This window comes from Vipera ursinii (assembly GCF_947247035.1).
Source record: "Vipera ursinii genome assembly, chromosome: 2".
Taxonomy (NCBI): Eukaryota; Metazoa; Chordata; class Lepidosauria; order Squamata; family Viperidae; genus Vipera; species Vipera ursinii.
Genome location: NC_139513.1, coordinates 251,785,820 through 251,810,716, shown reverse-complemented (window position 1 = coordinate 251,810,716; position 24,897 = coordinate 251,785,820). Strand labels below are relative to the sequence as shown.

Here is a 24,897-nt window from a genome sequence, read left to right as displayed (position 1 = left end):
CAGACTTTAGGCCAGTGCCTGGACTAACCAATGCAACTTGGCAAGATTTCATAAGTAATTTACCATTGCCTCCTTCCTAGAGCTGAGAGTAACTGGCCCAAGGCCACATAGCTGACTCTTTATGCTTAGGGCAGGCCTAGAACTCACAGTCACCCAGTCCGGGGCCTTAACCACTACTGTAGATTGGTTCTCATTAAGTTGTTTAAGCCACTTTAAAGTTGCAGAGCTGCAAGATTTACTATTTCCTCAGAATTACCATATATTGGAAGTAGATATTTGGCTAATATAATTTGCAACTGATTAAAATGGGATTCTTCTAACGGCTCAATTAGATCCGCAGAAAAAGAGATCAGCCTCATTGTACAAGCAGTGAGTTCTTGAACAATCGGAATGCTGCAGTTTTAATTATGAACAAAACATCTTGCATCATGCGGAATAACGGGAGTTACTTCTAACTCTGCTTTCTTAAAGGCCAGCACTTCAACTAATGCTTAATGAAGTATTCACTGTATTAAAAAGAAAAACAAATCTATTGCTCATAAATCAGGGGCACCAAATTACTAGAAATTATTGCTTGTGTATTTGAAAGGCATCCATTGCCCTCCCCCCCACGACCACACCGCCTGCGGACTCGCTTGAGCATTCCGAGTTGGAATGAGAGCTTGACCAGCCTTCCATTTAAGAGTTCTTGCCTGAACTGCAATTTGGGTGTCGCGCGAAAAAAAAAGGGAGAAAAGAGTGGAATCACATCGTTCCTCCTCTCTCTCTCTCCCCCCCCCTGTTCCTCAGTTTGCCTGAAGCGAGCACTTATTGGACGAATTTCTTTAGTATTTAGGCACACCGCCAGTAACTATTTTCAGGGTCTTTTCAGCACTATCGGCTACACCAGGGGTAGGTGTAAAGTCGTGTGCTTCACATAGAGACGGACACAGAGCTGGGGTAAAGATGAGTTTATTCTGAACAGAACGAACTGGGGAAACAGGGAAGCCTGGCGTCTATTTATACCTGCCCAGGTGGATGGCATCCAATCAGTTCAAACCTGGGCTTCCTGCCAGCGCAGGTGACAATGGGTGTAGATCCTGGCTTCCCACCAGGCTGACCGTGCCTGGGGCTGTCAACAGCTTAACTCATTAGGCTTATCCTGAGTGAGCAGTTATCGCCCGGAGCTGTCCAACCCCTCTGCTGATCTGCACCATCAGCCTCCTGCTGTGCTGTCCCTTTGTGTATGCTGGGAGGCATACACTACAGTAGGCAACCTTGGCTCTTTTATGACTCGTGGACTTCAACTCCCAGAATTCCTGAGCCAGCTGCGCTGGCTCAGGAATTCTGGGAGTTGAAGTCCACGAGTCATAAAAGAGCCAAGGTTGCCTACCCCTGGGCTACACAGAGTCTTTCAAGAAACAGCTTTTCAACGGCATCTCTCTTTTTAAAAAAAGAGGCTGTCTAGTGTGCTCCTTTCTCTCGTTCCGATCTTCCAAACGACGTCTAAAGAGGCCAGAGCACAACAACGGATCATCTCCAGCAGCCAGTTTTAGGTGGCTTGTTAAGTTCCGGCCTCCTCCCGAGGGCGGCCTCGGTTTTATTGGACGGCCCCTCTGAGCCAATGAGAGCGTGCCGGGCGGAGCCTCGCGCCTGCGGGGGGGGGGGCGGGCGGGCGAGCGGGAGCGTGTGCGGAGCCGAGATTGTTCCCATCGGGCAGGAGGCGGGTGGTTGTTTTTTTTTTGGGGGGGGGGTTCCTGATTCGCTAGAAGTCTTCCGCCGCCCCAGTAACGGGGTAGCGAGGAGGGCTCGACCCGACCGATCTGCGCTTTCGCCTCGTTTTTTCTGGAATTCCCGCTCACCCACTTCGGTGTCTCTCTCTCTCTCTCTCTCTCTGCTTCCTTCCTCGTTGCCTCTCCGCGATGCCGCCCCGCCTCGGCCCTCCTTCCCTTGTGTGGCCCGGCGGCCTCTTTCCCCCCTGGGGTTAATCGGAAAGGAGGAAAAAGAGGAAGCGCGGAGGCCCGTCGGCCCGCTCATGCCTCAGCCCCGCCGACCCGCCGCTGGAATCCCGGAGAGCTGCATGGACGGGCATGGGGACAGCGGCCCCTTTCTGCGCCATCGCCGCCGCCTCCGCCGCCGCCAAGGTTGAGGAGCAGCAACGCCGCCCCGGTCGTCGACCGCGCGCCCCGCCTTTGGCTGCCCTCGTTCTGCTGCTCAGCCTCGGGCTGCTCCTACACGCAGGTATTAAGCGCCGCCGCCCTTTCTCAGCCGGGAGCCTTTTCCCGGGGGGGGGGAGGGGGGAGGGAAAAGATTCGAGGTGGGCTTAATGGGGATTTTTTTTAAAAATTCCATTTATATCCCGCCCTTCTCCGAAGACTCAGGGCGGCTTTACAAACTTAGCAGTAGCCTTCATTCTATGTATATGCCTGCTTGTTAGGGCTTTCACACACACCCCAAGTGGCATTTTAAAGCTATGTTTTTTTTTTGCATCTCCCATCCCCTCAAATTTAATTAGCAGTAGCCTTCATTCTATGTATATGCCTGTTTATTAGGGCTTTCACACACACACCAAGCGGCATTATTACAAAGTCAGCTTAATTGCCCCCAACAATCTGGGTCCTCATTTTACCTACCTCGGAAGGATGGAAGGCTGAGTCAACCTTGAGCCTGGTGGGATGCGAACCTGCACTAATTGCAGGCAGCTGGTGTTACTTAAGGAGGCATTAGCCCACTGCTCCACCAAGGCTCTTTTAAATTAATTGATTTTTAATTAATAGATGGGCGGGGGTGGTGGGGGGAAGGGGATGCCCCAACAGAGTCGTCTCAAGCATTTCGACTTTTTAATTTTATTTTAAGGCGGGGGGGGGGAGAGAGAAATGGAGTCTCGTGAGACTTTTTTGGATTCTTCTGGGAGAAAAAAAACCGTGATTTTATCGGCGAATATTTCAAAGTAAACTTGGAAGAAAGTCTCCGGCTTGGGAGGGAGGCGGACTCTTGCCTCGCTGCAGTTTGGAACGATCCACTTGGAAGAAAAGAGGGGGGGACGGAAAGAAGAGTTTGGATCGTTGGCAGGCTCGTTGCGCCCGCTAGCTAGAAAGCGCCTTTGTTTTGATCTGACGAATCCGGGGAATCTCTGGACGCGCTCGAGGGCCTCCCTCCCGGCTGTGTAAAAAAAAAAACGTCCCTCGCCCGGGTTTCAAAAAGTGTCTCGGCCTCCGCTCGACGGAGCCCTCCGGCGCGGAGTTGGCTGCGTTCTGGGGAGGGGGCGTCGGCGGCGTCGGGGTTTGATTGGCGTCGGGCCCTCCCTGCCCGGGTGTTTACTTGAGTCGGAGCGAGGATCAGGTTTCTCTTCTGGCTGCCGCTCCCTCCGCGGGCAGGAAGAGAGGAGCCTCGGCTCCCGTGATCTGCTGCTGCCGCTGCCAGGGGAGGATATCGGGAGGGGAAAGCGAAGAAAACGATCGCGGTGGAAAGGCGTCCTTCTACGGCAGGGGTCTTCAAACTTGGCCCTTTTATGACTTGTGGACTTCGACTCCCAGAATTCCTCAGCCAGCTTTGCTGGCTGAGGAATTCTGGGAGTCGAAGTCCACAAGTCATAAAAGGGCCAAGTTTGAAGACCCCTGCTCTACAATGCTGGCTGAGGAATTCTGGGAGTTGAAGTCCACAAGTCATAAAAGGGCCAAGTTTGAAGACCCCTGCTCTACAAAGCTGGCTGAGGAATTCTGGGAGTTGAAGTCCACAAGTCATAAAAGGGCCAAGTTTGAAGACCCCTGCTCTACAAAGCTGGCTGAGGAATTCTGGGAGTCGAAGTCCACAAGTCATAAAAGGGCCAAGTTTGAAGACCCCCTGCTCTACAAAGCTGGCTGAGGAATTCTGGGAGTTAAAGTCCACAAGTCATAAAAGGGCCAAGTTTGAAGACCCCTGCTCTACAATGCTGGCTGAGGAATTCTGGGAGTTGAAGTCCACAAGTCATAAAAGGGCCAAGTTTGAAGACCCCCTGCTCTACAAAGCTGGCTGAGGAATTCTGGGAGTTGAAGTCCACAAGTCATAAAAGGGCCAAGTTTGAAGACCCCTGCTCTACAAAGCTGGCTGAGGAATTCTGGGATTTGAAGTCCACAAGTCATAAAAGGGCCAAGTTTGAAGACCCCCTGCTCTACAAAGCTGGCTGAGGAATTCTGGGAGTTGAAGTCCACAAGTCATAAAAGGGCCAAGTTTGAAGACCCCCTGCTCTACAAAGCTGGCTGAGGAATTCTGGGAGTTGAAGTCCACAAGTCATAAAAGGGCCAAGTTTGAAGACCCCCTGCTCTACGGGAGCTTTTAACACCGGCTCCTCCTCGCGGCTGGAACCCTGTATATTTCCTAACGTATCCTGGGCTCTGGCATATTTTGAACGAAGCTTGTTCGTCTATTTTCTGCGAGGTAGCTTGGTGTGAGAGCATACAAACCAAGCTTTTCCCAGCGATAACTCGAAAAGTTAACGGTTACAAAACAACTTGGCAGGGTGCTAAGTTAAAGAAGGCTTACGAGGGGGAACCTCAACTGAAGTTAGTACAGATAACGGTTCTAAGAGTCGTCTCTTATTCTCTGCAAGTAAAGATTGACCGGTTTCGGCTTTTAAATAATTGATAGCTTTTCAGAACAAAATGGGGAAAAAATGTACGTATGTACGGTGCAAAAGAGAGTACTATTGATCTGGTGTGGCAGTTGTACTTCAGCAAGATGAAAAAGAACCATGCGGTAAAAAGTCGTTTCAAAATCTATGACTGTGTTTACCCATTCAGGCCATAGATTAAGTGTTTAATATTTTGAAAATACTAACACATGGTTTGGATTGATTAGTTATAGCTTAGCCTTTGTATTTTTTATGATCCCCCCCCCAGAAGAGCAGTGTTAGTCTATGATAGCCAAAAGTCGGGAAGAGTTTGGTAGCATTTCTTCAGATTAACACATTTTATTTAAATAAGCTTAATGAAAATGTATTAATCTGAAATGGTGCTCTTCTGACATTTGAAATTTGCAACTCGTGGCTTATATTTTAATGTAGGAATACAGTCAATCAGACAACTGCCCCCCTTCCCCCCCTTTCTCAGTATTTGTGGCCAACAGGAATCCTGGTGTTTAGGTGTCTATATATTTAAAGCATTTAGCCACTCATGTTATAACAAACTGGGCAGATAAATATTAGCTATGTAGGTGTTTCTAAAAGCTGCAATAGTGGTTTGGAGATCTTGACAGAGTAAGGAAACACTGTTCAACATACTGTGCATCTGGATTGTTTGTGAAGGAGAATTTTAAAATTTACTTAATGAACTAAAAAATCTGAAGTCATGTTACATTACTACATTGCATGCATATTTCTTTTTAATGTCAGACATTCTGTCAGTGTGTCTTTGCTTCTAAAAATGTTATAAAGGCCCCAACAAGTGAATTTGAGTCTAACTTCATAAATACCCTTTTCCATGACTCTCTTTGTGAACTGGGAACTTAAATCATGTTCATGAGCAGGATTGGGAATATAAATTAATCCAACATACAGGAAAGCATTTGAGGCAACGGTTGTAGGTTGTAGTATTACCGTTCATGATACCATTCATGAGCATTGCTTTTGTGAAAGGTTGGATATGAAATTGGATTTTTTGGTCTGTGATTTCGAGTGATAGGGGAAAAGAAGCATCCTTCTTATATTATTATAAAACGAAGGTGAAGAATATGATCTGATGACCATAGTTAAATTTGTTCTTATAGAACTTTTTTAAAATTAATTTCTTGATATAATCTGTTGTATAGTTTGGATACAGAAAAGCAATCAAATGCTTTTCTGTATCCAAACACAATTTATCTACAGTTGCATGGTGGTTCAATTATAGGATTGTAGAAAGTCTGATTAAAGTATTGCACCACAGCCTACAACTCTCTCACATTTTAACCAAAGTATCCATTCATTCCATTTTCATAGTCATATTTCTGCAATTATTTGAACATAGCTTTTTGTTATGATGATTCTTGTTTGAAAATCAACAGTGACTTGTTTTTCTACTTTGGAGAGAGGAAGTGCTAAGTTTCCGTCCAGTTTTAAACTTACAGTAGGCAGTGCTCTCTAGTTTGTATGACTTTTGAAAGAGCAGAAATTAGTTTGGTAGGAATTGGCTATGGATGATCTATGATTGGTATATGCATTTGACACTTCAAGTGCAATTGATCTTTTCATATTATTCACAATTTAACTTTAAATTAAGGATATACTCACTAGAACTTAAATCCCTATATGAACAAACAGAATACACATCAACCTTAACAACTTTAACTTCAACTCCCAGAATTCCTCAGCTAGCATGAAATTGATAGTATTGATGATTTCACTTGTAATTACAGGTAGTCCTGGATAACTGGAAAAGTAGGTTTACAATGGTCATAGCATCCCCTTAGTTATGTGATTGCAATTCAGCTGGTTGGCAGTTGATGTGCATTTACAATGGTTCAAGCATCCTGTGGCAAAATGATCACCACTTGTGAGCTTTGCAGCCAGCTTGCAACAAGCCGAGTCAATGAGGAAGACAGTAGTAAGTCCCAAGTTGCAGTCATGTGACAACACAGTCAGGAGTGATTTATTTAACTGCTGCAGTGGAATTGACATAGGTCATGTGTGGTCACATGTTTATTTAATGACCATGTTTAGCAGAGTTGTCTGGCCCAATTTCAGTTGTTAATGGAGGACTCAATTTTACTTAAACCCAAGTAACAATTCCCACCAAAGTTAAAAAATAATTTTATTAAGAATTCCATTCCTATGTGCCTTTGAGTTTAATCTGAGCTTGGAAACAACCACCTGAGTAGGGAAACCACAATTAAAAATCAGGGTAAATAAAAGTAGGTAAATCTAGGATTAGGGTATTTAGAGGACAAAGTTGAATAATGAACCTTTATTGTCAAAAGTACAACCATGTATACATTGAGATTAGCTGAGCCTCCCTTTGTTCTCCCACCCCACAATTCACAGTGACAACAAACCTCCATCTTATTACACCATGTGAACTAACTGAATAAAAAATAATGTGCCATCTTTGACTTTGTCATCATTTTTGTTCAAAACTTTCATGAGTATAGCTGGTCTTTGATACTTTGATTATAGTTTGGAAATAAACCTAGTGTAAATTAATGAATTTTTCAATTACTAAATAAACTTAAAGCTACCCAATCTGAAATTGGTGCAGTACTCTTTGAAAGCTGTTGTATGGATCACAAGGGAATATAATCAGAAGGCCTGTTAAATGAATACATCAGTTCAATTCAATTCAACTAATATAATTATATATTATCAGTATTCCTTTGCCCATTATTTAGTCTACATGACTAAAAACTCCAAAACAGCTTTTGTTGCTTCATTGCTGAATACTTCTTAGTAAATAGGCATACCAGTCTAATTTTTATCATAGTCACAGACCAGCATAACAATGCACAAGCTAAATATAGTTAGCTTTTTCTCTGAAAATGGGATGGTTTTACAGGTGTGAAATGCTTTTTTAGATCCTTCAGAAGTTTATCATGAAGAGAATACTATATTATATAAAGAGATGATCTGTTCTGGATATTTGAAACTGCTTTTTTGATTACCGGTAGTTTGAAATATGTAAAAAAAAAAAAGCTATACCAGTGATGGTGAACCTTTTAGAGACCGAGTGCCCAAACCACAACCCAAAACCCATTTTGTATGGCAAAGTGCCAGGGGCACATCAGCATTATGGTGCCTTCAGGAAGGGGGGGGCAGGGAGGTGCCTCTGAGTGCCGCCTCTGGCACATGTGCCATAGGTTCACCACCGCTGAGGTATATTATAACTGTGCATTTGGTTTTTCTTGCCTAAATGTAGAACCTTACTTTTTTCACCATTAAATTTCATTTTGTTAGATAGTGCCCAATGTTCGTCTGTCCAGATCCTCCTGTATCTTAAGCTTGTCTTCTGGAGTGTTGGCTATTCCTACCAGCTTGGTGTCATTTGGAAACTTGATGAGTTCCCCATTAAATTTGCAGACAGCACCAAATTGGCAGGAATAGCCAATAGTCTTTCCTATAATGATGTGTGTGTGAGAGAGTTGGAACTAAGAATGGCTGATTGAAGAGGAATTGAACTTTGAAGTGTGGTGCTGGTGTAAATTATTGTGTATACCATGGAAAGCCAGAACAACCAACATAGAAGTCCTTAATTGTATAAAACCAGAAAAATCATTAGAAGCCAAAATCACAACATTCCATGTGCTTTATTTTGGCCATGTCATGCAAATTCATTGGAAAAGTGGAATGATGCTAGGAATGGTTATGGATCAAGAAGAAGGGGCAAGCAAGGAACTCGCTGGCTTGAAACCATCAAAGCTGATACAAAGATGAACAACTAAAAGAAGCTGTGCTTGACAAGGTAGCATGGAGAGCACTTGCCTATAAAGTCACCAAGAATTGGACACGACTGAAGAGGGGAGAATGAATAGTATCTTCGATACATAGTGATTATTATTAGAGCAATTTACTGTAAAAATATGAGACAATAAGCTCAACAAACTGTCTTTTGTCACCCATGTGCTTGGTTCTCCATCATAAGCCTATTAGAAATGATTAGGCTTAACTGTCTATATAAAGATAAAGATTTCCCTTTTCCAGTCATTTCCAACTCTAGAGGGTGGTGATCATCTCCGTTTCTTAGCCAAGGGAACCAGCAATGTCTTGAGGACATTTCTGTGGCCATGTGGCCAGATGCTGAGGCATACGGAACACTGTTAGCTTTCCATAGAAGTGTTACCTATTTATTTGCATTTGCATGTTTTCGAACTACTAGATGGGCAGGAGCTCACCCTGTCCTGCAGCACTCAGATCTGAAACCCAGGCTGTCAGCCTTTCAGGTGACAGGCTCAGCATCTTTAATCGCTGAGCCATTGCACCCCCATGCTGTCTATATAGTGGGCACCAAATGTGGATAATGCAAATAATATGGAGAGTAATTTACAGTGTAATTGGACAAGGCAGGTATTTAGACAAAGAAAATGTACGTCAAAGTGCATCTTTTCAATTTAAATATTGCAGTGTAAATGTTACCAAGGTAAGGAATTATTGACTCTCACTGAAATATGAAGGGGTGATAGAAAAGTTTTAAGTTCCCTGAACCCTCTTGGTTTAAAATTGGCACTGAAGTATTCTTAGGACAAGAACACCAGCCAGCCATATTTGAGCAAGCTTTTAGTCCCTTTTTTTCTGGGACAATGTTCTGAATTCTCTTCCACTGATTTTTCAACGTAAATCTCTCCTGACATTTGTAGAATGTGCTTTAATTTGGGGTCAAACTGTATCCTCACTGTTCTTAGAGTTGCTTTAAAATATTTTTTTAAACAAAACAATCTTGATTGGATTTGATATTGATAAACACGTGCTGATTGGAAATTATTTTAATTATAATAAAATGTTTCTGGAATTGGGGAAACTGAAGATACGTCTTTCAGTTGTCTGTTCTAGGGCATTTTGCAAATAGAAGGCTTTGGCTAAAAATGTGTGTTTTAGTGAATTATGTACAAAGAGATTGGAGTGATTTTTTAAAAAAAAATAAGGAAGAGTATTTTACTGTCACTGTATGAATATTTCTATAAGCCAGGCAAGTAGAAGCTAGTATTTTTAATTAATTTTTAAAATTGAATTGAATTGTAAAAACGTAGTGAAGCAGCACTGAATCCTAAAAATTCCCAATGTTTCAAAGAATAAAGTTGGTGTAGCTGCTAAAGGAATTACAGATAAAGATTGTGGGCTGATAAAATACTGTAAAGCTCTTTATACCTCTTCTAGATTTATCATCATGTCCTCCCCCACTCAAATGTTTGGGGACAGATGCTGTATTAAAGGCTTTTTAAGAAACAATACTTTTGAATATACTGTTAAACTAAGAAACATATGTGGTGGGAAACTGGTTCCAATCAGATATATTCAAGATCAGTCAAAAAATCACTCTAGATTTTCTGATTATCCATGTTAGAACAGATATTGAACATAGATTAAGGCTGTAGTCCTACTTGTCCTTTATTAGGAATAATTTCTTCAGTAATTGGTAGGATTTATTCTTGAATAACCATAAGTAGGGTAAGGCTGCCTTTTTTTAATGTGCTATTGTGAAAACAAATGGCTGTTGCTACAATATAGCTACATGCACTTAGGGTCCTGGATAGATGATGGTGGTTTATTAAATTTGTATGTCATTTGACTCCCATTGATTCTTTATTGTGTTAAAGGGGTTTGGGGTCTTTTCCTACAAAAGTTAACTATATTAAATGCTAACATTTCTCTGTTCAATCTTCTTACTCAGGTGATTGTCAGCTGCAGACACCATGTCGAATCCAGAAGTGCACTACAGACTTTGTATCACTAACGTCTCACCTGAACTCAGCCATCGATGGCTTTGATGTGGAGTTTTGCAAAGCCCTCCGGGCCTATTCTGCTTGTACTTATCGCAATTCCAAAGTCTGCCGCGGCAACCTGGTCTATCATTCTGCTGTGCTGGGGATTGGTGATCTCATGAGCCAGAGAAACTGTTCTAAAGATGGTCCAACATCCTCTACTAACCCTGAAGTTACTCATGATCCTTGCAATTACAGCGGCCGTCAGGGAACCAGAGATTATCGCGGAGGAGAGCAGATTCCCCCTACTTACTTTTTCTGTGGCTTGTTTGGAGATCCCCATCTACGGACCTTTAAGGATCATTTTCAGACATGCAAAGTGGAAGGGGCTTGGCCGCTCATAGACAACAACTATTTATCAGTGCAGGTGACAAATGTTCCTGTGGTCCCAGGATCCAGTGCTACTGCAACAAATAAGGTATGCTTGGTGTCAGATGTCATGTTTTATCAGCTAGCTTCAGAAAGTCAGGAGTATTGTGAAAGTGTACATTTTTTTTCCAGAATAGCTGAAAGTAGTAACTGCTGTGGTGTACACTCCATTGTCAACGAGAAAATGAGCTTGATTTTTGGCAACTAAAGAAGGCAGTGTTGGCCAGCCTTCAACTGCAATTTGCAACTGATCTGAACAAACTTGTTCTTGTGGTACTGTGGTGTGTACAGTTTTGGAAAGAAAATAAGAGTGCTCAGATTTGTGTACTTGATGTTTTGTGTTTGCTTTCAGAATTTTCGTGGACAGGATTTTGGCGGTCAAAATTTGTTCACATTTTGGAAAAGGGTGTAACGGGAGGAAAAAGGTTACAGAGTGGCCCAGGTTGTGCATGTGGGTAGGACATGGAGAGGTGAGAGGGACGGCCTTCAAAATAATTCCAAGCTCAATTGTGGTTCTAAGTCAATGGCTATTTTGTAAAATTGGACATAAAACTACTGGCTTGGTTCACTAAGCTGGCTTAGTGCAAGTAGTAGTTTCTCAGTGTGGTATTTTGGACATGCATTTGTGATGTTCTTGGCAAATATTCAGATTGCAAGTCCCAGAGTTTCATAGTCAGCCTGGCTGTGATCATGCATTGCCAAAACACTTATGCTTTTTTCTTTAATAAATGAAGAAATGTACATTTGCTCTAGAACTGCATAATGCTTTGTTGAAGAAAACTTGCCTGGGAGGAAGAATGTGAGACACTGGAAATAAGGTATTGATTGAAGACTGGTAATGTGCTACTTTCATACATGATAAGTCAGAAGGATTTTTTAACATGTATTGAAAAAATAAATAATAAAAGGACATCATAGATTGCTTGTTCCTTTAGTTATTTATCTGCGAGAATGTTATTCGTGGCAGTCTGTGATATGTTATGCATGACCTGATTCTGAATGGTTCAATCCAGTGTGTGTATTCAACTGACATGCCTAAACAAGTCTGTAAAAGAGATACTCAAATGCCACGTTTTATGTGTAGACTTAACACTCAAAATATTTTAGAACTGTGTTCAATAGGTTTACCCCCTCCAAAAGGGGCAGGAGCACAACAAAAGGCTAGACCAGGGGTAGGCAACCTTGACTCTTTTATGACTCGTGGACTTCAACTCCCAGAATTCCTGAGCCAGCATGGCTGGCTCAAGAATTCTGGGAGTTGAAGTCCACAAGTTATAAAAGAGCCAAGGTTGCCTACCCCCTGGGCTAGACAGACAAAAATAATTTTATTTTTAAAAGAGTAACTCCAACTGAAACATTACAAATGTGCAAATCTGGGTTTGCAACTCAGGGAAGATTGTGAATAATGGGAATTGTTTTCTATCCAATCTATCTGAAACAATGCCAGATTGAAAAAAGATGCTGTTGAACTAAGTTTAAGGCTTTCTGAGCATTGTTTCCCATCTCCCCAAAATTGATACTGTTGTGATGGTCACTGCAGATGGACTTTAGGACACTCAGTGTATCAGATAGACAACTTGGCGTTTATTATCACTGACTCTGAAAGGACTGACTTGCTCATGGTTAGTAGGATCTATTGGATCCCTCAGAATATGGAGCCAACAATAAAAGGTGTTAGTATTTCTTAATGGATGAAACCAGCATTTCATGAAATAAATTGTCTTTATTTATTGTTGGCTTTACTTTCTTGAAACTGCAACCAATAAGAATATTGCAAAGTGTGTCTTTTGAATTGCTTTCTTAGCAGCTGCTATGGGTAGAAACCTGTTTCTCTTCATATTTTCCCACTTTCTCATGGACTGAATCTTTCATCTCAGGTATAATTGAATAAAGTAGTCATTTTCTTTAGTGGTGTTTGCCCTTTAAAAAATACTTAGAAAGCCAGTATCTTTTACAAACCTCCTGTGGCAGAAAATGCAGGAAGTGAAAATAATGAGAGGCATGCTTTCATGATCTGAAACTGCCCGTTCAGCAGTCTGCCTTGCTGTGTGTTGAGAACATAGGCAGATATGCCGGCTAGACAGACCTGTTCCTGAAGTACCATCTATTGGCATGTCAGGTCAATTACGGGAAAAACTTGGAATAGTTGCATAACACACAGTGTGACTGAACACAACAGGTAAAAATTTTATGCATTAAAATGGATTGCATAATTGGTGCACCTGTTCTTTCTTTTGTCATTTTATTCTTTAGGAATGGCCTAATCCAGTTTGCAACTATACCTTTGTAGATCTAAAATGAAATCAGTCCATTTCCATATTTAATGCTGAGCACACATTGTGAATCAGTGGTTTAAGGACATTCAAGCCTAAGCATAAAATGAAACACCATTTGGAACTCAAGAAGCTTCTAGAATGCCCCAGCCTCTAGTTCAGGGGTACGCGCCCATGGGAACTTTAAGACTTGTGGACTTCAACTCCCACAAGTGTTAAAGTTGCCAGGGTTGAGGACCCCTGTTCTAGTTGTGCATTACAGTGAGGCCATGGAAGCAAATGGAGTTCTGCTTTGCAATCACCCTCCTCTGAGTGCACCTTAAATAAATAAGGCTTTTTTTTACTTGGGAAACTTGGAAGAAGCAGCAATTTTAACTGTGTTTAGTCCAGTAATTCTCATCCTTGGCAGTTTTAAAATGCATGGACTTCAACTCCCAGGATTCTGCAGTCACCGTATTATTTGTATCCACATTTTTTCCAGATACCCACACATCAATTTTCAATTGCTCTCAGGAATTAGAACTGTCATTAATAAGCATACAATGACAATATGCTGAAAGTTATGCTTTTTTTTAATTCTGAACTACCATGGTTGAATTTAATAAAGGAATAAAGATGATCAGCGAAGGTTTGCAGGTGGTCATTTACTTGCTGAGTTGAGAATCTTGTCAAGAGGACAACTTGTGCAAATTGGATGTTGATCATTTCAAGATTATATCTTGTAGCTCTACATATTACAGGACTGATACTGATGGGTGCATAATCTCAGCACAGAAAGTCTTTAATAGAAACCCACCCTTTTTGAAGTTGGAAGCAGGTCACAATACCCTTTACAAATAAAATATTGATGCTTTTCTGGAAAGTTTAAGATATTTGATTAGGCTAGCCCTAGACTGGGTAAGTTTGCACGTTCAGCATGTCTTTCCTTCCCCTAATCGCTAGACTGTATCACATGTTCATAATTGTTGATATAATGATATCTGACTCTTAATGTTTGCAACTGTCTAGTCTGCAGTGACATCAGATTGACCTGTGCAGATAAAGGTGTTAAAACACTGGTTACCACAGATAGTCAAGAATTGAGCATCTGAAAAGCAGAGGGAACTGTTATGTTGGTATTGTGTCCCGTTTTGTTAAAGTTAACTGCTTAAGTTGCTGAATACTTGCAAACAACATCCTACCCATTTTCAGGCATAGATTAAACATTTAGAGAAAGGGAAGTTGTGCTATATGCCTTGTCTTGCTGCTCACACAATACTTAGTCTTTTAGTTCAGTATCTATAGGAAGTGTTCTCATATGAATGTATTATGGGCATTACATAAAATTAGGACACTTGCATGGTAAGGAACCCATCACATGTTGCCCTGAAAGAATATACATCAAAAGGACATTTTTATGACTGCTGTGGTAATATCTATTTTACCTATAGGTGAAATCCTTTGACACATTTTCAGAAGATCGGTGAAGAATTATAGTCTCCATTTATTAGTAGGGGAGTAAGATTCAGCTACATTCCTTAATGCCACCTAGCGAGTTTGGACTTCAGCCGTAAGCGTTAAATGTAGAATGCAAACATTTGTATTGTGGATTATCCCTGGAGGCATAGAATTTAGCCAGGTATACCTTACTGGTGAGCTGCAGAATCAATTGGAAGAGATGTATTAAAAATGAATGAATAGAAGCAAAGTAGTTTAGGAAGAGAGTTGGCAGGAGGGGAGGTGAAATGTTTAACAAAAGCATTGATGTTTTAAATGCACAGCAATATCATCTATTAATAATAAATGGTGTGGTATAGAGCAAATGTGCCGGAGTAAGTTATTGCAGTTTATGGATTAGGTCAGAGAAACAAGTAAGCAATACAGATGGTGTTTGGAGGTTCAGAGACTTTCAAAAAGCATTTTCATGATCATGCTTAGAGGATGAGGGGGTAGGTACTGAAAGGTTTCATTTGAAGAAACCTTTAAAGGAGGAATAATTGACAGAGCAACCCAATATGCAAGCAGGATGGGATCATTCTCTGGGGGAAAATCACCTGAGTTCTGATAATATTGATGTCCATGAAGAAATGCATTTGCTATTCTTGTGTAACACTTTTGCAGTAATGTGCAATATATGTAACTCTCTAGTTGGGTTGATTGACAGTTAGCACTTTAAAAGGAACATTACAAACCTTTATGTGTTTACTCTGTTAAGTCTCATGGAATTCATTGATTAGATTTTCAGATAAATGAGTGTAAAATTGCAATCCAAGAGTAGTAAATTATTTCTTTTCACAGTAAAAGACCAAATAATAGTAAGCTTGTAAACCTGGCCTACTTTGAATCTCTACAGGTGAAGAATGACTTCTTATCATTTACAGAGTGACATTATCCTGTCTTCTCTCTGAAATAATAATAATAACAATAACAACAACAATAATAATAATAACAACAATAACAACAACAACTATTACTATTATTATTTATAAAACCAGAGCAGAGTAGAACTCTTTGGAAAGCGACTGTGATCAGTAGCCTTATGTTGAAGATCTCCAAAACGTTGGGGAAGTCCAGGGAATCAAAACAGAGGGTCATTTGCTCCAGAAAAATCTCCTTTCTGTACAAATTGATAAATACATATATCCAAGAATAATTGCTGACTTTTTATTAGTGTTTCCTGGAATGTGCTCCCATTTTCTGGGATAATTTAGATGGCACTATTTAAATTACCTCAGTTTTTGCATTTTTATTTCTTCAGTATACTGTTATACTGAAGAAATACAGTATCATGACAGTATAACATGTAACGGGTCCCATGGTTTATATTGTTTACATAATGGGATTATGGTGGATACCATGTGAGACACTCCCTGAAAGAAAGATGGTGCTAGTGGAAACTACTAAGTTGTCCAAGGCAGGACTAAGGTGAGAAAACCCAGAGGATTTCTGGGAGAGATGAGCTCATGTTAATTTTGTAACTCTTTGGGAGAGAATGTTTTTTTATATTTTATTTTACACATGGGTAATAATTAGATAGTTTTAAGCTTAGTTTCTTATGTTTTCCCTAACATGATCATGGAGTAAATCCAGAGAGAAAAGAGGCAAAGGTTAGTTGAGAAGAATAAGAGAATGCTATTTTCCTTTTTATGACATCTAAGACTTTCCAGATATCTTGGTATCAATTTTCATAATTCCAGACACTAAAGGCAGATAGCTTTAAATGTGATGGATAGTTTACTTTGGAATAGTTAGTATAATAATGAGTACTTGCCAGAACATTATCTTTGACATCAACAATACTTACGTGTTAATCATTCAATTTTGGAACTGATCTGTTGCAGGTAGAAGAATGTGCTTCTTGAAAGAAAGGTGGTCATATTACCTTACACACACGTGTGAAGTTGTAGTTGTACTTTGTAAATGGATACAATTTGGCATATATTATTTCTTTGGCAGAGGTTCTCAGTCTGCCTCTCTGAAATTTGATTTGAATTCTTCCCATCCTCCGCCCCACCTCCTGGCTTTAGCGTTACCCATTAAGAAGTTTTAATATGCCTGAAATTCTTGAAGTATAGGAATTCTCACTGACATGGAAACAAATTTTCTTGCAGTTCTGATTATGTAGTAAAATTGTGACCCATTTGGACACAAATGATTGAACATTAGTTTATACTATGAAATGTAGCAGTTGATATTACAAATATTATTTATGTGAAAAAAGTAAAAGTGAATGTACTAATATTAGGTTTTTTAACATGGGAAATTGAGTTCTTTGCTGAAGCAGGCTCCAACGGAACATAAATAAAAATCGACAGCTTCTGTTTGTTTAGAAAGCCAGATAAAATGTTTGGAAAAGATAAATTTTGTAATCTGCTTCCTCATGGTTCTTTTGCCAATACTGGAGACAATGGAAAAATGAGGTCATGGAAAGAGTGTTCAGTTGAAACCACTGCACTGCAATATATTGCCATCTCTTTCTAATATCACAGCCCTTTATTTAGCAATCCCTTATTATAAAATCTTGGGAAAGTTTATTGAATTGCAATGGGCATCATGTGGCCTTTAGAGATACATTGAAAGGAACAGCTGCATTTTCAGCAAGCAAAAGGCAAGTCTACTTGACGTGGGTCCTAGAATGCTATAGCACCAAGGTAGTTGGATGTCTTACATAGGCCTTATTTTGGACATTCATATCTTTGCTATATGGTAATAAGAACAATTCAAAAGGATCAGATGGTTTCTCCACATGGTAGCCCTTTGTTTTTTCTTTAGATCAGATATAGGGAATTATTGTCCTCTGAAGGGCCCATGAGCTACAGAGAACAAAATGAGGGAGAGCCAGAACAATCCTGAGCTGAATGTATGGGATCATATGTTCTCTCAGAAACTCAGACGTACACATAGTAAGGGAAGTGAGTTTTATGCATGGCTTGGTCAAAACATGGACCAAATTCCAAAGCTTGTCCTAGCAAGTGGAATTTGGGAACAACATTACTAAGTTGTCTGCTGGATGCCAGGGCTAGGGTTCTTATTATTTGATGTGACAAGAATTGGTGTAGTATGTGGAAGACATAAAATTTGGCCCAGTATTACAGGGCTGCTCCTCCAATGTTAAATCATCATCGGAAGCAGGTATGCTTACTCTTCAGGGCTTTGCTTTAAATTTTCCATCTCAGACCTCTAAATGCAGTATGTTAAAATATGGGAATCAACAAAACTACGATCATTTTATGGAATGAAAGAGAACATAGCTCAGAGTGGCGTTAATGGGGAGAATTATGGCAATTAGTCTTGTGGCAAGATGGGTGAGGCTGAAGGGATCAGCAGAGGGAAGGGAGAGCTCTAATTAATCACAATTTGTATAACTGATCTCTCACTTTAGGTATGAATGAACTTGCTCAGGACTCTTTATTTTCCTTGGGCTGATAGCTTTTTCTGCTAAGAAGCATTAGTTTAATTACAAAGTGGATCCCAAGTCTACGCAGCTGGAGACTGGAGTTTTTCATCCACTAAAAAGTAGCTACTTTTATTCTCATTCTCAGTTTTATTGTATTACCCAATTCTCCCCTTCTGTTCCCGAAAGAAAGCAAAAGAAGAATGGCTTATGCAACCAATAACTAGTGAAATCTTCTCCAAAGTATGGTCCCGAGACATTGTGAGTTGACTCGATAACACGATTATTCAAAAAGAAATTGTGGTTTTCTCTGGTAGAATAGAAAGTACTCAATTCTTGCTCAGAAACAGACAGTGTAAACATATGCTTCCTTTCAAAGTTGCATGGTCCTGGTAATCCCTGTGGCTGTGCATTTGAGAGACTGAAGTCCAGCTGGGCTAAAACAGCTAAAAGTCTAAGTGATTTAGACTGAAGAAATTGCTGGAAAATTCCAATCTGATAGCACAAGGCGGAAGACGTGGAGCTAAAATAAGGATGATGTAGGAGGAGGAGAATGGCCAAGACAGGAGAGAGAATCCTGAATGTAGTAAAAGTTAAGGGATGGTTAAATGTTGGTTATAGTGTCTGATCAGAATATTCTGTGGTGCCCTTCCTATCATGAATATTTGACTCTTTAATTGACAGCTTCTGTTAAAATGAGAGAACAAATATGAATAGGTCAGGTTCTAAAACCTAGGTGGAATTCTTTGGTCAACTTTGGGGCAGTCAGTCCCCCCCCTTTTTTTAGGGGCAATTCTTTGTGAACCATCTCAAGGTTCCTGAGAAGATAGGCAGAATATAAAAATACGACATATTAATTAACAAAAATGTTAATACAAATATCTTAATAGTTGAGGTGCTGTATGATGCATGAACTCAGGAACTTTAGGGGAAATTAGAGACAGATTGTGAAAACCAGTTATTTTGTTAGAATTATATTGTTCTGTAAACTTATAAGCAGCTTAGATGCATTTGATTGAAGAAATAGCAATGTAGAATAAACGTGTACCTTAGACCAAAACACTTAACTCTGGAGGAGAGAAAAATACTGAAGGGAGCATTCTGAAGTTTCACACTAGAGACCTTAGAGAGAACAAAGTAATCTTTAACAGGTATGACTTTATAAACCATAAGGTGGATATGTAGAGAACATTTGCCTTGATGTTTTCCCCTCCTGAAACATTTATGTTCAAATGGTCTGCTTGAACTTCTCCTTTTCTTTCTTTAGGGCTTTGGCTGTGTATACGTAGGCAGCTATAAAAGCTAAAATTATGAATGAATAAAAAGGTTCCTATTTTGACCTCCTTTTTCTTCACTGTATCATTTCAGATCAGCTCTGTAGTGTAGGAGCCTATGGTGGAAATAGACAGTTCATTGCTTTAGGCTGAGGTTCCAACATTCTTGCTGTTAGCCAATTTGCTGAAGTTAAAAGGAATTGAATCCAAAACATTTGGAAAGCATACCGTTGCCTGTTTTAGGATAAGGATTTTTAGACTACAATAATTTTTATACGATATGTTAAGGCCATACAAAAATGAGCCACTAGGGCAGGGGTCTGCAAGCTTGACAACTTGATTCTCTCTGTCCTATCTTGGTTATTCTCCTCCTCCTACTTCATCCTTATTTTAGCTCCACATATTCTGCCTTGTGCTATCAGCCAGCTATGCTGGCTGAGGAATTCTGGAAGCTGAAGTCCACAAGTCTTAAAAGTTGTCAAGAATGCAGACCCCTGCGCTAGGGGAAAGTGTCTGGGCTAAAGTAATAATTGGTGAGTAATAAATTCAATAAAAGAATAATTATTCTTCCTCTTACATTGACCCAAACCTTTGAAAAATGTGAAATTATTAGCAAATGAGCACACTTATTTCTTTGCCATTATCTTCACCATTGCCCATGGATGAACTGTTCAACTTTTCTGAAGTATATATCCATAAATAGCCATGATCTCATCTAGTGAGGCTTTTGGAAATAAAATAAAATCCATTTTGATCCATTCTAAATATTTTTGAAATTTCTTGGATGAATTGCATACAAATGCGTACAATTCCGGTTATTTTTTCATTCTACCTTATCGTTCTTTTAAATTATTGAAGAGATTTGTTGCTAAAGTTTGATGGCAAATGAGGGAGCTATGAAAACTTATTAAAGCCTTGCATAGTCTGTTTATTTGTCAAGAAAATGTCTGTATTATGAAAACAGCTACCCAGTAAATATAATTACTTAAGCCACTGTTCAGGTCATTTGTACTGTTACATTTATGGTTTATACTATGGGTAGTCATTGAGCCATATTTTTCTATCACATCAACCTTGGGATAATTTTGGAGAGATGCTTGCACTCCACTAAGATAGTAGTGCTTGTGTCTACTAGTTCTTATGAATGTCATATATTCTGAAATGCTACATTTATCATTCTGTACACCGAATACACTTCTTTTGTCATTCTGTACATTGAATACCCTCCTTATTTGGCATTTGACTTGAAACACCAGCACAGAATTATCCACCTTGCCCCCTTACTTTTACTCTTTAAGGAGCCCTATTTTTTAAGTAGGAAGGTTCTCCCTGAGGTTTATCTATTTTAAATAGTGGCATCTTGGTCTTCTTGTAACTGCCAGGATAAGGTGGTTATACAATAATAATTTGAAAATGTTGCACTCCATATGTATTGATAAGCTTGTTCCTGAAATTTGTATAATTATATTGCTCTGTTTTTAACAATAGATGCTCCTCTTTAAGGCTTCTTAAGTAGTCTGCTGGAATTCATATATTCCATGACACATACCGATGAGCTGTCATGTGAAATGTCCTGTTCTAACTCTCTTGTTTTTCTTGTTTTCCCTGCAGATTACCATTATCTTTAAATCCTACCAAGACTGTACAGATCAGAAGGTGTATCAGGCAGTTAGTGATGATTTGCCAGCAGCTTTTGTAGATGGCACTACTAGTGGTGGAGATGGAGACCCCAAAAGCTTGCGTATTGTGGAAAGAGTGAGTGGCAAATACGTAGAAATGCATGCTAGGTACATTGGAACTACCGTGTTTGTGCGCCAGCTTGGCCGTTACTTAACACTATCCATTCGCATGCCAGAAGAGCTAGCCCTGGCTTATGAGGAGAGCCAGGACCTGCAGCTCTGTGTGAATGGCTGTCCCTTGAGTGAACGCATTGATGACAGCGGGCATCTTCCTTTACCAGTGACGGGGCAGCTTCTTCCTTCTGGGGTTTCAAGTCACACCCGTTCTGTATATACACTGGAGACTGCAACCACCAAGTGCCATGAGAAGATGCTGCTGAAGGACATCTATTTTCATTCTTGCGTATTTGATTTACTCACCACTGGTGACGCCAATTTCACAGCTGCTGCACACAGTGCCTTGCAGGATGTTGAGGCGCTGCATCCGAGGAAGGAGAGATGGCACATCTTCCCCAACAATGAGGGCAGTGCTCAGAGGGCAAAATTTGGACTTGTAGGCTTTCTGCTTCTTGTGTTTTTGTAGGATTCTCCCCTCTTTGATGGTTGTTGTAGAGAACAAAGTTTTAAAATATATATTGTCATAATATATTAAGAACATATATGTATATACCGTGTATATGAAGGGATGCTTTTTTGTCCTGGGACATCCAGAGGATTGTATATAATTGTGTTATCCTTTTTCCTATGTATGTTGGATGTAATATTCTTTTGATTGTAATATTTTTTGCTTTGCAGTTGGTGAAACATTTTATAATGTCCTCTCATCAGGACCTAATAGAAAGCACTTTATTTTTTATATATTAACTATTTATGTGTACCTAGGTAATATGTAAAGCATATATCCATCTGTACATATATCATACCCAGTATGCCCTCTAAGTATTGCCTAGCTTAATTCGTACATTTACAAGTTTTATTTGATTCCTTTTCTTACATTCTTTTGGCCAGTTTAAGACAACACAAGAATCTAGCTAGGTAGATAATGTAGACCTAGGTCTAGAACAAGCCTAGGACTTCCATTGGACCCTAGGCCAGTAGCCTCCATTTCATAGGAATGCAGCATTTATTGGCCATCAATCATCAGAATTAGTGCATTCACGACTGCATCTTATTGTTTACTGATGCAGCAAATCTCTACTTCCATCCAAGAATTGCTTTTAGCATTAAAAATTGTACTTGAGTTTTAATATGCAAGTACAAAATGTAAGTTTTCTATGAATTTCGCAAAGGACATGCATAGAAAACTGCGTCTCTTTTCTTTCCAGATGTATACGAAGGAGGCCTAAAGACTTTCCAGAACTTTTTTTGGGAGGCTAAGCCCCAAATCTCTTTCATAATTATATGGATCTCTTCAAGTGGTTTGTATTAAATGTTGTATCCTAAGATAGTGGTAGGCCTTAAGTGCTTCATTTTACTCCTAAACGTTTTTGCAACAACTAATCATAAAAATTGGTAATAAGCATAATTTTTGAATTGTCTGAAAAGAAAGGTAGAAAATTAAGAAAATGGATATTGCTCAGGAGGTTAGGATTACCTAATTATCATTCCTTTGTCAATTTTAGCAAGTTGCTCAACTGCAAGATCTTCGGCATTGGTCTGCTAAGTACAGACATATACATAAACATTATTTTGGATGTGTAAAAAGATTGGCAGATTTATTGTGACATCAGTTTTGATGGATTACAATCTATTATATGACACATCTGTGATACAGGCTGCAGCCAATAAGAACTTAACACTTGCTAGAATTGTTGCACTATGGTCCTTAAAGTATATTCTAGATACAGAGAAATCTGTATAAAAATTCACTGCCAGCTGAACAAGTATTTCTTACTCTCTTATTAGCAGAATATCATTTCCCATGCTGGCAACTAGGCTGACAACAAGCCTGCTTCAGATCATTTCAGCTTTAGCTATACTTAATGAGCAATTAGCAAAACAAAGCATTGTGCTAGGAAGGCATGGTGTTCCTTGCACTGTAATGCTCCTTTGGACTTTGGTGATTGATCTGGGAATGGACTGTTATGTCTCAAGCAGGGCTTTTACCCAGCATTTGAGACTGGAAGTGTCAAAGATTGAACCTGCCACCATCCTCCTGTGCCTGGATTAGTTGCATATGTGTTTAGTAACTTTCATTGAAGTGGGAAAGCATTAGTTTGTAATACTGATTGGAACTCTCTCCTAGTTAAGCATAGATATTTTTACTTGCTTGACTTGGATTCATGTCATGCAAATTCTTGTTGATCTTGAGTAAATCTTTCCTGTTTTAAAGTGACAGTCCCATAGTAGTTTAAGCTTTTACTTAAAATCACCGAATACAAGCAAAATTGCTTGCTAGTTTGTATATTCAAAATGTGCCTGATCTCAGAGTGTCAGGATCAACTTGAGGTTCAGGTTTGTGGCCCAAGTATATGACTTAATTTTTGCAGCTACGAAATGTTTAAAATTCTGCCTTTGGTCAGTTGTTAAGGCAATACAGAATATGAAGCCAACCTTACTGTATTTCTCCTCCCCCTGTCCCCTTTCCGGTCTTGTATGGAGAAAAACATGATGGTCTTAGAATAGTTGAATTTTTTCATATTTTTATGTGCCAAGTGAAAAGGTATTTGTGGAAGAAGTCTGGTTAGACAAGTCTAGAGTTGTAGCTACAATGTGAGCCCATTGTAAGTAACAGGTGTATGCTAATTTTCTGCATTCCCAAACCCCCATGAAGTATGCACACATGCGTGTGTTTGCAGACATACACAACAAATAACTAAAAACTAAGGAATCCAGAGATAAGTCATATTTTGGAAAAGGTGGCATTGGAAATGCTTTTCCCTTCTTGTCCTAACTGGGTTTTTTTTTAAGAAAATGTTATTCACACATGTTGGTTCTTAAAAGTCCACCATAGCCAAGAGAACTTTAGTCAATGCCAAACATATAGATAGCTTGAAGCTAGTGAGTGGTCTCTGGAGAAAACATATACTTAGAGGGAACACTGGTTTTCATAGATAACTCCAATCGACTGTCTCTTTTAGAAGGCTTCAGACGTATGCTTGAGAAAAAGAATACAAAACAAAACACACAGTATGACCAATATTTTGCAGACCATTTTAGATGTGCTTCATGGCTATACTATTAAGTATATGTTTGTGTGAAAAAGAAAAGTGACCGTGCAGTGTATACTTTAAATTATGATAGAACAATAAAGTTACATATCATGCTGTGGAATGTTTGTGCCATTACTGACCCCTGCTGGTTGCCAGTATATAATAGTTGACGACTAGTAATGTAACTAAAGGTGTGTTCCAATCAAATCCAGCCAATCTCTAAATTTTGAGAAGAAAGTGCAGTGCCTGAAACCAAAGCAACAGCTCATTGAGATGAGACTAAAGCCCCACAGAGCAATTAAGTGAACAGTGGAGCTTCATGAATAATGTAATGGTTTGGGGTACTGCAGACAGCCAGACACTGTGTCTGCGAATACTAGCTACGTTCTTCCATAAAAATCAGGATAGGGAGTGGAAGAGGCATGGATTCAACTGTGATTGGCAAGTCCATTTACTAATTGCAGGATTAATGCCAATGTTGGAAGAGCTCTGTAGAAGGTGTTTTGTGGGGGATGGAGGGTGGAAAGTTATCAATCGCACTGATTCCTTTGGAGAAATAAATTGCCCCGGGTTTTAGGCAAAGGAGGTGAGGAATGCCCATTGTGATGAGCTACTGTGTTTTCCCAAAAGTAAGACCTACCCCGAAAATAAGCCCTAGCTTTGCGGGTGGGCCTAATATAAGCCCTACTCCCAAAAGAAGCCTGAGTTTTGGAGCCAGGTGCATGCCTAAAAATCAAGCTAGGGCAGGGGTGGGGGGGTGGAGCTGCCCCATGTACCCTGCACCCATTTACTGTTGCAGCCAGACCTCCCATGAATTGACACCTACCTCGCTGGCCCACTTATGCAACGCCCCCCTGGGCTGCATTTTGCTGTCAAGAC

At 40.0% G+C, this 24,897-nt stretch overlaps 1 protein-coding gene across 1 annotated transcript; it reads left to right on the top strand.

The window, feature by feature from the left end:
• Window positions 1–1,716: 1,716 nt before the first annotated feature.
• On the top strand, window positions 1,717–24,131 carry RGMB (repulsive guidance molecule BMP co-receptor b). Its single transcript, XM_083352576.1, has 3 exons — window positions 1,717–2,220; window positions 10,308–10,816; window positions 20,799–24,131. The coding sequence occupies exons 1-3, from the start codon at window positions 2,070–2,072 to the stop codon at window positions 21,447–21,449; spliced, it is 1,311 nt and encodes a 436-aa protein (XP_083208702.1). The 5' UTR covers window positions 1,717–2,069; the 3' UTR covers window positions 21,450–24,131.
• Window positions 24,132–24,897: the final 766 nt, after the last annotated feature.

What these genes read in the sequence shown, in the direction of transcription:
- RGMB (XM_083352576.1), top strand. Translation starts at nt 2,070, where the DNA reads ATGGGGACAGCGGCCCCTTTCTGCGCCATCGCCGCCGCCTCCGCCGCC. An exon ending in CGGGCTGCTCCTACACGCAG is followed by an intron (nt 2,221 to 10,307) that starts GTATTAAGCGCC and finishes CTTCTTACTCAG; the next exon opens with GTGATTGTCAGCTGCAGACA. An exon ending in GTGCTACTGCAACAAATAAG is followed by an intron (nt 10,817 to 20,798) that starts GTATGCTTGGTG and finishes TTTTCCCTGCAG; the next exon opens with ATTACCATTATCTTTAAATC.